This window comes from Populus alba, chromosome 10, assembly GCF_005239225.2.
Source record: "Populus alba chromosome 10, ASM523922v2, whole genome shotgun sequence".
Classification (NCBI taxonomy): domain Eukaryota; kingdom Viridiplantae; phylum Streptophyta; class Magnoliopsida; order Malpighiales; family Salicaceae; genus Populus; species Populus alba.
Window position 1 is genome coordinate 10,983,226 of NC_133293.1, and position 14,112 is coordinate 10,997,337.

General features: G+C 33.3%; 1 protein-coding gene across 7 annotated transcripts; it reads left to right on the top strand.

The window, feature by feature from the left end:
* Positions 1–4,896: 4,896 nt before the first annotated feature.
* LOC118046571 (protein FANTASTIC FOUR 3-like) lies at positions 4,897–13,440 on the top strand. 7 transcript variants are annotated; one of them, XR_012170853.1, is made up of 4 exons: positions 4,897–5,784; positions 7,833–7,952; positions 10,371–10,606; positions 10,821–11,090. XR_012170853.1 is itself a non-coding variant. In XM_073411642.1 (3 exons), the coding sequence occupies exon 3, from the start codon at positions 12,333–12,335 to the stop codon at positions 13,323–13,325; it is 993 nt and encodes a 330-aa protein (XP_073267743.1). In that variant the 5' UTR covers positions 5,478–5,784; positions 7,806–7,952; positions 11,098–12,332; the 3' UTR covers positions 13,326–13,440. The 7 variants fall into 7 exon arrangements, 2 of the variants coding, with proteins under 2 accessions (XP_073267743.1, XP_073267742.1); XR_012170852.1 differs by having other exon boundaries at positions 4,907–5,784; positions 10,371–11,090; XR_004687193.2 differs by lacking the exons at positions 10,371–10,606; positions 10,821–11,090 and adding an exon at positions 8,089–10,364 and having other exon boundaries at positions 5,392–5,784.
* The last annotated feature ends 672 nt before the right edge of the window (positions 13,441–14,112 follow it).

Sequence of the window (14,112 nt, forward strand, 5' to 3'; positions counted from 1 at the left end):
AAATGATAATTTATATGCTAGAAAACTGAAAATCTAGACAATTTAGATTTGGGTTCATACTTCATGTAATGTGAAGCACATGAATGGGTGGAATCTTCTAAGCTTTTTATTTTTGTCTGGTAGTGGATCTGCTCCTTCGTGGACAGTGCTGCCATACTTCGGGTTTCGAAGATGGGTAGGTTGTAACTGGGGCCTGCCTCAACTCGTTCAATGGGTAGTTATACCTGATCAGTTATTGTTTAAAAATATTTTTAAAAAATTAATTTTTTTTATATTTTTATATCATTTTAATGAATTAATATCAAAAATATTTTTTAAAAAAATATTATTTTAATAAATTTCCGAGTAAAAAACATTTTAAAAAGCAACCACAACCATCTTTTCAAACATATTATTCGGTATAAGAATGATAAATTTTAAAATATTTTTTTAAAAAAATATATAAAAAAATATTTTTGATACCAGTATATTAAAACAATAAAATAATATAAAACATATTTTAAAATAAAAAATATTTTTTAAAAATTTAGAAAAATGTAATTCAAAACGCCCTCTAGTTTTGTTTGAAAATGAAAAGTGTAATAAATATTGTTTTTCAAGATAATTTATATTTAAAATATATTAAAATAATATTTTTTATTTCTAAAAAATTATTTATGATATAAATATATTAAAATAATAAAAAAAAACAAAAAAAAATAACAACTGAAATTTTTAAAAAATTATAAATTTTATGAGTGAACATGATACTAAACACAACCTTGACTGCTCCTGGCAGTGGCGGTGGCTACACCCCAATCTGGAAGGGCGTTGTCTTTTCTTTTCATTTATTTGTTATGGTTAACGGATAGGTGGGAGCGCTTAATCCACATAAATCCATCACAGGATGTTAAGATTAGGAATGGTAATGAATATTAACAGGTTTAATTTTTATCATATTTATACTTTATTCATTGAATTTCAGCATCCATTGCCTAGATAACATTTATTACTTCACATAAAATAAAATAAAAGAGTAATATTTAATATTTCACGCACACGCACACGCACATGCACACACCAATTCGGATTTATAATATCCAGTAAAATAACTATCTAACAAAAATCTTTTAACAATTCAGTTAAAATTGGTATTCATTGAATTTCAATTTGTTTCTGCCTCTGCCCTTTCACTACATAATGTAGCAGGAACAGAAGAACCTGGACCCGGGGTCAGTATCTCCAGCTGGCTGGGCGTGTAAGAATTACACAGAAGTAAACCCTCGCAGGCCTACTTTACCGTATGAACCTGGAGAGGTGTGCGAGATCTCAGTTCGGATTTTTTTTGTATGTTAAAAATAATTTTTTTTAATATTTTTAAATTATTTTAATGTTTAATTTAAAAATATTTAAAAAATAAATATTTTTAAATATTTTTAAATAAAAAAAACTTTAAAATACAACCACTACTATACTTTTAAACATCCTCTTTTTTCATCGCATTCTTGATCTAGAATTTATATACACGATGATTATGGTACATTTGACAATACGTATCAAAAATGTTTTTAAAAAAATTATAAATTTTTTTAAAAAATTAATATATTTTTTATATTTTTCAAATTATTTTGATGTGTTGATTTCAAAAATAATTTTTTAAAAAATAAAAAAATATGATTAGCATACTTTTCTAAATAAAAAATTCTTTTAAAAAAAATATAATCACAATTTCAAACACACTCACATTTAAAATAACTAATTATATGGAAAAAAAAAAAAAGGAAAGGGACAACTGGCAAGATGCATGGAGTAATTTACTAATTAACTCATAATTAGACAATAGAAATATAAGGTTGTTTTTAATTTTTTTCATACCCAAAAGGTTCCTGTGCGTAAATGTCGTCTGGCTCTCCTCATTCCTCTTCAGCTAAAATATGAATATGAACTTCTCTTGATGCAGGGCATGAATAGTTAACTGGCAGCCTGCGTGATATTATTGCATACATGGAGGGAGAATATTTATAAGTGGGAGATCATGAGACTACGGAAACCGAAAAAGTTTCGGTATTTAAATTTTAGAAAACTATACGCAGACAAAAAAATCTGGCACAAGTGACAAGTAATTTTATACCAGTGATTTACTTGCCATGTGAATAATCTATAAGATCATTGCATTGAATATTATTCGATTTTTTTTAGTATAGTTTTTCTCCTTGTCTAAATATCTTATTCGATGCCAGATATCGCTTTTAAAGAAAGTCCATATGAAGACATTTTTTTTATATAAGAGATCTTACTCGTAGTTGCCATCTTGCCAGATAAGTATGTTATGATATCACTGGATTAAATATTTTTTTTGGGTATTATTTCAGCCTCGCTCCACATTTAAATGCTTGTATTTTGGTACCCATTGGATTTTAGTAGTTCAATCATGGCAAGAATTTTGGTATTTTAGATATTGTTTTCTTTAAAGAATGCAAGGTAGGAAGTGGTTTTCTTCAAAGAAGGCAACTTAATTTGTAGTTCACCGCAGATTTAAGTTACGTGACTTTTTGGGCAATGTTTGATGTCTAGATAAAGAACAAGCGAAGATATTTAGAAATAACTAATTTATTTGCCCGTGCTTTATTAAGAGTTTAATTATATTTAAAAAAAAAATTATCAAGAGAATATTTTTTTGCAATGTTATAAACTCATGTAATATGATAAATCTTTAATAGCTAGCCCGGTGTGAATTAGTTCATTTAACAGGTTCGAAGGAAATTTAAATGATTTAAAAAAAAAAAAAAACAATGTTGAACAATAAATTTTTTAAAAAATAAAGTAAAAAATAAAAATTAACATCAAGCTATGTAAATTTCTCGAACCAGTAATTCAGGATACTAGATAAAAACTATCATCAATGAAAAAACAGTAAAACTCAACTCTTAGCAAATATAATATCGAATGATCAATTGTCATTGTTATTGTTATAGTTATTATTATACTCATTGATGTTATTATCATTATAGCTACCACCATTACTATTATCATCAATAAGTAATATCATAGTTGTTATTGATATTATTATCGTAATCTTTATCACTATCATTATTATCATTATTGTTGTTTATATTATTGTTATAACCACAATTATTATTATTATTACCACTATCATTACGACAACGACGACGACCACCTCCTCCACCACTATTATTATTATTATTGATAAAAAACATAAATTTAACTCAGAGGGTAAAATTAAAAATTAATATTATTATTGTTGTTGCTGTTGTTATTTCTATCCTAGTCACAGTCACAGTTACTATTAACTGGTACTATATTACTACGACCACCACTACTATTATCCATAATAATATAGTTATTAATAAATTTTTAAAAAAATATTATTAACATTAAAAAAAAAATGATTTGAAGGCTATAATTAAAAACTATAAGAACTTTGAAAATTAGCCAAGAAAAAAAATAGAAGTAGAAGACCGAATTAAAAAATACAATATACACAAATTAAAATCGAAGGGCTAAAATGTAAACAGATAAAAGAGAAAATAATTGAAATAAAAAATCAAAATAAAAAGGATGGATTTTGAAATACCAACAAAAAAATAGAGACAGCTTTGGGAGGACCGAAACTAGAAAATGAATAAAAGCAAAATTAAAAATTAAAAGAATAAGGATTGAAATGAAAACAAAAACGTATAAGAAAGTGTAATTGAGGGAAAAAATTGAAAAACAAATACAGATATTTTATAAAAGAAACAAGGATGGAATAAGAAATTTGAAGAGTGAGTATTGAATTTGACAAACAATAAATAAAAAGGATAATTGTGTCTTTTAGTTGTTAGGAGAGACAAAAAAAAGAAAATACACAAAAAAAAATCACCGACAGTAATCCCATTGTTATCCGCCTACACACGTTATACCACATGGAATAAGGCACGATTGCGCACTCGGGAAGACGGTGGATGACCAGATTTAACCATCGGATAGCGACACACACGCCACCTGAATGACATGGATGTCGTCGACTCATTGAAATGTATGAAATGTGTGCCAACAACTTTTTAATTAAAAAATAACATGTGAAAAATATCAAAACACTCTCCATGACACTCTCAATTACAAAAAAAAATAAAAATAACTCATGTAAAAATATGAAAAGTACCTCCAGAAGCAAAGCTTCTTTTTGTCTTTTCTGAGACTAAAAACGATATTTTTCTATAAATAAAGTATAAGAACCTTAAATATCCTTGTTTAGCAGAACATTGTTTTTTTTTTTTTTTTATCCTATCTTAGAGGTAAATAAATATTTTTATTGTTACAATTATTGTGAAAAGCCAGGAAAGCATTGGTCAACAATTCTAATTTTTATTGACTTTAGGGGTGAAAAGGTAATTTTACCATGTTAAAAAATTTAAAAATACATATACACCCCTAGACAATCTTCTAATGACTACCGAGTCAAATAAAAAGACAAAAAATAACCACAAATAAAAGGCTTAAATTTAAGCAATTTAAGGGTGAGAGGTTAATTTAAGTGTAGCAATTTATAATAATTTGTGTGTAAAGCTGCAGTAAAACTCTCATATCTTTTAACTTTCTTTTTAACTGTCAATATGTTTTATTACACTTTTTGTTTTTTTTGTTTTTATAGAAAATTACTCTGGTCTAAAAATAAATTTATTTTATGTTTATACTTTTGTTTTTTAAATTAATTTTTTTTACTTGTCATTTTTATTTTAAAACATCAACGAAAGATTAAATTTAAAAATTAGAAAATAAATTAGTCATACAGTATTGCTATAAAACTCGGTGTGACTTAAAACTTAAATGACCCAGGTCTTGATGGTCAGGTTTTATAGAAAAAAAAAAAACCTAGATTTGTAATTGATACAATTAAACTTAGCTAAACCTACCAGTCAATCCCAGGTGAGAGCTGATTTATTTATTTATTTTAAAAAATCCCTAATTCAACAAAACGGTGCAATATTGTTTTTGGTTTCTTCTTGACTCGCAACAAAATACAAAAAAATTTAAACTCATGACAAACTGATGGACGAATGAGGCAAGCCAAAGCTTCTCTAAGATACCCAAGACTCGGCTGGGAGTCGTCAGACTTGTCTGTCAGGTCGCCAACAGACACCGAAGAAGAGGAAGAAGCAAATATCTCCAGTTAAGAATCAGAAAAGAAACACGCGAACAATGTACACACGGAAATTACACGGAGATGTGGTAAACAGTGACAAAATTTAGTGAAAACTAGCGGATCTTGCTGATATATGATAAAATCTAGATTTGGAAAAATTAGAGAGAGCGAAATGGGAAGAATTTATTTATTGAGATTGGCTTTATAATGAGAAAGAAAACAATAGTAAAATTTAAAGAGACAAAAAAAGAAAAAAACGGATAATGACGAGGGGAGAGAGGAGGCAAGAGACTTATTCAGGGAGACAATGGAGACTGGAGAGAGTGTTTTTTTTTTTTTTTTTTTTTTAATTTCTTTTCCGGGTCAATTTCCTGACCAAGTTTTACTACCAATGCAAGCTGGCAAGGTTTTGTAATTGCAAAATCTATCCGGGGACGTAAATATAATTTACCAAAGGCAAATTTTATAATATTACCCGCACCAAATTATTTTCATGTTCCCGGCTTCAAAATCAAAACCAGTGGTTCTGCGCGCGATTACCGCGGCAGCCCCAGAGCGATTTTAGAGTTAGCTACCAACCGGATTTTTCACCTTCCTGGCTTCCATTGACGCTGGTCTGATTGATCAGCGAATCCGTTACTTTCCTTCACTTTGTTATTGTAAGCGATTTGTCTCTCGTTTTTATATATTAATGCTGTCATCATCGGTAATTTAAGAGTATTATAAGTTGTTCATGATGTGTTAGTGTAATTTGGAATCTAATTGTTAATCTCATCCAGTAATTTGGCATGGATACGGGATTTGAATTTCAATATGTAGAGTTGGATTTGTATCTTGTGAATTTGATTAAAAAATAATAAAAATAGATTAAGGAGTGCTGAAATCCCGAATTTATGAGTTGATATGAAGTAGTCTCAAAACTGTTCTGCTGTTCATGCACGAGCTAACATGTTATCTCGAAGATCATGTGATTGTAAGTGATACATTTATTGTTATCTCTTAGATGCTGAATTGATTGAATCAAATGGACGGGGTTTTAGTAAATTAATAGACAATTCGAGGGGTCTAAATCTCAATTCTTGAAATGTAAGAGATCTTTTAACTTGATCTGTAGTTGAAAGGTTTCCCACGCATTTTTGCCTTAATATTTCTCGTGATTCCCATCGATCATTCATTCATACCTAAATGACTGGATTTCAGTTAATTTGTTGCCATATCATTGAATACCTATATCAAGCAGGTATATATAATTATGGTTCACTTTAATGATTGATAGGTTTTCGATTGCATAACTTTGGATGGATAGAAGAAGTAGAGGAATTTTAAGAAGAAATCTACTTGATAATTTGCGAGGATCCAAATCTCGGATTGGGAATTTTGGAGCTTGGGGTTCTTGGATCATTTTTGGAAAGAATTCAATCTTTCTTGCATGCATGATATTTTAGAATTGTAAGATGATAGAGCGGGTTTGAATCTATGATAAGCTATGTGGAGTATTCAGTTCTTGTACCATTTTTGGGAAGACCATCAGATCAATAATAGATTAAGATTTTACTTCTGCTCAACAACGCGTTGCAGTACTTGTTTTGGAGAGTTACCTATTAAATTCAAAGATCGCAAGCTATTGAGTTGTAGCTCAACTAGTATTAGTTTTCTCCTTCCCCTCAAAAGTTCTTGAGTTCAAACCTCTCTCTTGTAACAAAAAAATGAAAAAATGAAAAATGAAAAATGAAAAATGAAAAGAAAACTCAAGAGGAGCCTGTTTGGAGACATATAGTTAGTGACAATTCTTGAGCCTTTTCTTTTTTTGTGGTCCAATTGTTGGATTACAAATAGAAAGTAACCCTCCGATCACTCGATACCTCTCATTTTTATTCCAGTGAGATTCACCTGTTGGAGAAAGTTAAGTGACTTTAATTGGCACCTGTTAGGAATGGTTGAGAATTTAAGACATTGTAATTACTACCCTTGATAATTGGCATGTGATGTTATCACTCTGGCCATGATGTGGTACTAATTTGTGCCAAGAATGATTTGCCTTTTGTATTCTGCATGATGTTCCTTAAAACCTTATTGCATCTCCTTGTTTACAGATGATGGGCTTACTGCAATAACAGTCCTGTTGATTATAGTAGTTTTATTTGCAAGTGACTGGCAAGATCCTGGTGATATCGATTTCATAATGTTGAGTTTGATAATTTGGTTGGAAAAGCAGGTTTTATTTGAGATGGAGATTCGAAAAAACATGTTACTTATTTTCACATTCTTCCAGTTTATTATTTTAAATTTCCAACTGGGGGACTGTATCTAATGTTCCTCGTATGGTTGCTTTGGAAAACAGCATTTTTTCTGTGCTGTGTTTTGAGCAATGCTAGCTTGGAATAAGGTTTGGCACCTTGTTGGTGGATTGCAATTGTTGATTAAATTTTTTTCTATGATTGGTTGTTTTTATTACTCTTGGTAAGAATATATTAACAAATGGACTGCTTATAATTTCCGCCAACATCCACTAGGTTAGATGGAGAAAAAGTTAATTGTAATCTGCATAATGGATGTTTTTACCAATTTTCTGTGATTGTGCTCCACGTTTGATTGCTTTGATTTGGAAATTCCTATTTGGCATCATACTCCATAATTAATCTACTGTTTCTATTTAAGTTGCATTAATTCCTCTTTGTAGATAAGTTGAAAATGTGTTTGAGTTTAGGGAGGATCATACCGGAGCCACATCCAATGGTATAGATTCTGCTGGTCCATGAAAACAGGCGTCATCATCTTTTCTTGACACTTAAGCAGCAAGTCTTCTAAGATGGTCATATGACTGCCTGTAAGTTTTCTAAACGAATCCTGAAAGATTTATTCCCTTTGTATGCTCACCTTTATCAAATAGTAGCATTATTCCACAATAGTGATGTAAATATTTCTTTAAAATCAACAATTAAAACATTTATAACAACTTGCAGGCCAGATTCAGAAACTCTCAATATCAGTCTTCTAGAGTTTGAAAATGATAGATTACAGATTATAGTAATTATTAATTGTAATAGCAATAGAGCAACATCCGTACTAATCATGCATGCCAGTTGAGATCAGACTCATATATCTAGTCACTGTGTGCAAACCTATCCCTTCGACTATGACATTTACATGTTGCTTCTAAAGGTTTTTCACGGGCTCTATGCATAAATTACTTTAGCCTTCTGTTAGTGATAGCATAACCATTAGCTGCATTACATGTTTGCATGTATTACGTGGGCTCCATTGTTCTTTCTGAAGTTAAAATATAAATTAATGCAACAAAGTATAAAGTGAAAGGGAAAGGTGGCACTAACATGGTCAAAAGGGTAGGCAGAGTGATTTGTTTACATGCTAGTGTAATGTAACCTATGAACTGGACTTGTCTTTCCTAACAAAGACTCAATTAAAAATGCATCATGGGAAAAAATCAAGGGGCCGACTTTTGGCTTCACTGAAGGCCAAAGGGACATGACGTATTCTAAGTTAAAGATTCTCCATTACTTAATACAAAATCAAACAAATTTTGATGGATTCTGATGCAAATTTCACTCACTCTCCAAGTCCAAAAGGGCCTAGGCTTAAATAAAATCAAAGAAACACAAATTAGATTCTGCGGCAAAATTGATGCTCTGTCTCTCTCTCTCTCTGTGGCGCACACAACTATTATTAGCTCATAAATAAAGAATCTTTGTATCAGGAGAAAAGGCTTGAAAAGCATGCTCGTTTAGAGCTACCAAAGGTTACTATACTTCTTTATTTGGTTAAGCAGGGTGATACTTTAGGAGCTAGGACCATATGCTCTGTTTTCGGTTTCAATATCTAGATATAAGGGAAAGAGTGCATTTTTTAGGGACAAATAACCTACACTTAAGCACCATGCTAAAAAACAGAAAAAAAGGGCCCTTTTGATTATTTAGAAGTGCTGATGTGTTGCTACTTGGTTGTTTTCGAAGAACCGTTTCAGTGATGATAGAGAGAGTTTTGGGCGCCAGAGTTTTAAATAATGGCATGTTTTTGAAGTGTGATGCTTTGACATTCTCACATTACCTTAAGGGGGAGGTTGTGCTGTACTCGCACTATATTTCTCTGTGACTGGTGTTTTATAAATAATCGTCATGTATCAAGTTGATTATTTTGTTGTTTTCCCCTCGCTACGCGTCCTAGTGGTAGTAAATTAAAGGACATGTTCCAATAAAAAGGAGAAAATAATTAAAAATATGCCGAACCCAAATAAATTAAGCAAGTTTTAGAACTTTCGAAGTTCATTCCATACTCTTAGCAAGGTGCTTAGCTCTATTCACAAGGAACTAGCTACTGTGGTGGGGACCTGGTAAAAGCCAATTAGACTTCAAGCAATTCATATGCTACACAGCTCAGGAGCCACAATATGGAGGCAAGAATATTAGCTCAGATGGGATTTGTATACGGTCTTTTCATTCATAGCAATCTTTTAGATCGGAGACCCACGGTTATGGCTGTAGTTTTAAGAAAACCACAAACATTTTGGCTCCAATTTTTGACCTCGAAGAGCTCCTCGATCATTTCATTGTCTATTACTTGTGGTCTCATCCTTTCTTTCTTTGACGAGTAGACAAGCAAACAAAAAAAACATGGATCATATGAAATGTAGTTTTTGTGACGTGGAACTCTTCATACGCCGAATCATGTAACATTTGGGACGGGAAAGAAAAAGGAGACATGTATCCAACTTTGACAAGGACCAGGTGAAAATGGCCATTTACTCTTCCAATGACATGGAAATTAGAAACCATGAAGGAAAAGGGAAGACCATAAAATTGACTGTTATTCAAACGTATGGCTTGGCATATCCTTCTGTTCCCGTTATCGACTAGCATAACTGGGGAGGTCATAACTGTAAATATCTAGCATTAGCCGGGATACGAAGTATTATCTCATGTATCCTTCTATTCTCCTCACATAGGCATTCAAGGGATGCTTGCAGGTTTCGTTTTCCATTTCCTGACACTCTTAGATTTATTAACCAAAATTTTGAAACGAAGAGGAAGTCCATAACCATTAGCAATATAGAATTCTAGTTAGTTACGGGAAAGAATGTGCTTGATCATGCTTGACAATTAACACGCTAAAGAAAGAAAACATGCTAGTTCATGCATGTGTAATCACAGAAAGGCAACATGTGAAAGCAATATTTTTGTACTGTGCGGGTGCCTGTGATTCACTGATGCCGTTCTCTCTCCTTTTACAGTAAATGATTTAAATGAGTTCTCCGATCTCCAAACTTGGAAGTCTCACCCACAAGCTCAAGTGGCAAAAGAGTGCTAGACTGCTAGCAGCAACTTTTGTTTAGGCTAACGAAACCTGGGGGTTACTTTTAGCCAGTAGGTTAGGTCATTTTGGAGTTCGCCCACATGGATTAGGGTTCACACCTCACAGAGAGGAATGATAGGATTCATGGGTTAGCACCTAGCAAACAAAGAAAAGGTCTTGTTAGCATTTGAGGTCTTGGATCAGCGGTTGAAGAGACTTGTTTCCTTCCTCTACATCCTGGGTTTAAATCTCACCGTGCACGCCTGTCACCCCCGCGGTGCCTTATATGCTCACTGGGTTTGCAGGATGTTCAGTGAGCCGTGGGATTAGTCGTGGCGCGCGCAAGCTGGCCCGGACATCCATGTAAATAAAAATAAAAATAGAAAAGGTCTTGTTAGTGGAGGATCATTTCTTTCTTTTTCAAAGGGCTTTAACATGCTTGCATAAGCAGTCCGTACGATTGGTGTTAGCTGGACAAAGTATGGATTAAATATGAAGGGCATAGTATTATATAAAATGATGTTAACATAAACCAAACCTAGAACTATTGATCAAGCATGGCATGCTAGAGTTCCATCGGAAGGAAACCCGTACAATTTTTTATTTTTACAAAAAAACATGCAAGCTTGAATTCTCTCGAGTTTGAATTAGTTGCAGTTTTACAGTGCACAATATCATAGCCATGTTTGAATAATCGGCAAGCTAACATGCCGGTGGGGTCTCACCATGACATTGCCTGCCTTTAAATCCATGGTGGGGTCCGGAGCTCTTGATTCGGCCAGGCCGGTTGCTCCATTACTAATGTCTCTCCTCTTGTTTTTTCTTGGTGAAACATACTTATTGAACAATAAAGCATGGATTCTCTGTGCTGGTCAAACCAGGCCTTGTTTTTTTTAATGTTAATCTTTAAGGTGACAATTGTTTTCATTTTGCTATTGGGAATAATTTTGTTTCATGTTCTCCTGGGCGGAAATTTGGATAGTAGGATTTTTACGTATCTGGTCGGCATTAATGGTGGGCATTTATGTAATTTGACACCTTAGCTTCAAATTTCAAAGGGAGTGTGCTGATGCTTTCTTCTCATTTTATTTATTTGAAATGCAATCAACGTAGGTTTTGACTTTGAAGACATGAATCATCATCATCATCCATAAGAGAATGGATAGTGTGGTTTCTGTCCTGATAAAATACAATAAAGAAAATGAAAAGAGGGGGAAAAACATCACCATCAAAGTATCAAGAAATATATAAGAGAATCCTTTGTTTTCTGGCTTTTTGTTGGCTTTCTTTTGGAAGGACAGAAAAGGGAATAGAGGAGCTGGTAATTTTTTGGAACTGTTCCTCCATCCCCGTCTCGCTCTATTTTTAACTACACTCTTGTAGCATGCCTTTACAGCGACACCCTAACCAAACCCGCGTAAAAATCTGCCCGTATGAGAGATCGAGGAGGAATTTTTTTTCTTCTGAAATTCGAAAATTCACAAGTCAAAACCAAAAAACATGAATGTTAAAATAGCCTCTGATCTTTAAACTCCTCCCGACACACACATTTTTGTTTCTTTTATTCTCCTTTACGTTTTGTGGCAAATTATTAAGACTTGTTATATTCAAGTGGCGTAAAAAGGTCCCCTCCCCACCTCTGTCCACTGTACCTCCTGGCACTTTTTGAGACTACAAATTCACGCCCCGCGCCTCAGTTATATCTCATGTTCAGTGGTCTCCTCTCCCTCTTATCTCTCCCTCTCTCCCTGCCTCTCTCAGCAAAACAAGAGCTTCTTAACCCCGAAGCCAAACTCCTCTGTTTTCCTCTGTTTTTGCTCTCCTTCCATATAATCTCTGGCAGGTTTCTTGCAAGTTCTTGTTTGTATCTGTCACATAACCTGTACAAATAGCTTACGCAATGGCAACTATGGTTTGCCAGGGTTTGCAGTCTTGCCTCGAGTCTGCTATTGTTGAGTCAAGAACACTGAGACTTAGATTATCTTCACCAAATCTCTCTTTCGCCCAATCCCTTGAACTAGCCTTGAAGCCTTGTTTATTAGATTCTGATTCCAAAGAAGTGAGCGGCAAATGCCACTATGAGGAAACTAGCCACAAAACTAGCTCCCTCCATGATATGCATACATCTTCAAATCCTGATTTGGGTGGCTTGAGCTTCCTCCAAGCTCTCTCCACCAGTACCGAAGGTCCCAAAGAATCAATGGGGAAAGGAAACATATACGTTCATCCTCTAATTAATCGTTCCTCTTCAATGCTCAGTGGAAAGAGCCTGGAATTATGCACGGAGAGTTTAGGTAGCGAAAGTGGTAGTGATATGATTGAAAGCAGCATTTTCTCGTTGTCTTCATCAGACTCAAGAGTAGGAAATTCTCCAGCTGGGGAGCAACAGAAATCGCGTCAACTTTTGGGAGCTAAGAAAGCGAGTTCTCGTAGCTATCCACCTCCCTTGACAACGATGAGTGGATCAAAGTCTCTACAAGTTAGGGCCCACCGCGGAGATGGAAGGTTGATAATCAGAGCCATCGAGGCTCCATCAAGACACACTCATTTACATGCTGAAAGAAGGGATGGCCGCCTTCGATTAAGCTTTATCAAAGATTCCACTTCTGATTTTGACTCAAGAGGCGTAGCTTCCACGGAAAAAGATGAAGGCAACAGCAAAGAAGATGAGATTGAGAATGACATGGATTGTGATGAAGTGGATGACTCGGATGTCGGGGAATTTGGAAACGTCGGTGCATGCTCTGAAGAAGAGGCTGAGAGTGCTGGTGATTTGGACGTTGATGCTGAGATGGGAATGGAGGAGTTTCAAAGACCAACAAGGTGCAAAGAAGGTGAAACGGAGAAGAAAGGATTGTTAAACTGGGAACCTTTTTGGGTGGCTACATCATAAAGTTTTATTTTGGATCTCTGTAGTATAATTAATCAATTTCTACAATTCTCAGTTTGTCCCTTCCCCCTTTTGTTCCCTTTCCTTTCTCGAATGGAATTTCTCTTTTCTCCCATGAGTGTTAACCTGTTAAGAAATAACATGCTCGTAGTAGGTGGTTATTATCGTTACTCCAAGATGCTCTGTCTTTCTTAACACAGAAAAGCAAGTTTGTGAGCAGAATAATCCGCTATCTCTATATGAGTTGGGTGCAGATAAAAATTTATTTGGGAGTGTGATTGTGGTTTGTTTTATAAAGTTTTTTTTATTTAGAAATGTATTAAAATAATATTTTTTTTAAAAAAAAAATTATTTTTGACATCAACGCATTAAACTGATCTAAAAACATAAAAAAAAATATTAATTTGAAGTAAATAACAAATATAAAAAAAATTAATTTTTTTTAAAAAAATTTTAAAATAAAAAATTAAATAGGTCATCAAAACATTGATGAACGAGTAAACTTCACGTTATACCCGTTATACCGTGATGGAGCATGAATTTATATCCTTAACAGGGTCTTTTCTTGGGTCACAATGTGCTATAATTGCTTCATCTAGAAAGATAGTCAAATTTGACGGTTGAATTATCAATAAAATATATTTTTTTTATTCCACATATATATATATATATATATATATATATATATTCATGTGTTGTATAACACATGAAGTTTGGTCGTATTTGAGTTTGCTCCTTCATCCGTTTAGTAATGAAGTGACATTCTTTTGTCCATTTCCATGACATTATG

What these genes read in the sequence shown, in the direction of transcription:
- LOC118046571 (XM_073411642.1), top strand. Translation starts at nt 12,333, where the DNA reads ATGGCAACTATGGTTTGCCAGGGTTTGCAGTCTTGCCTCGAGTCTGCT.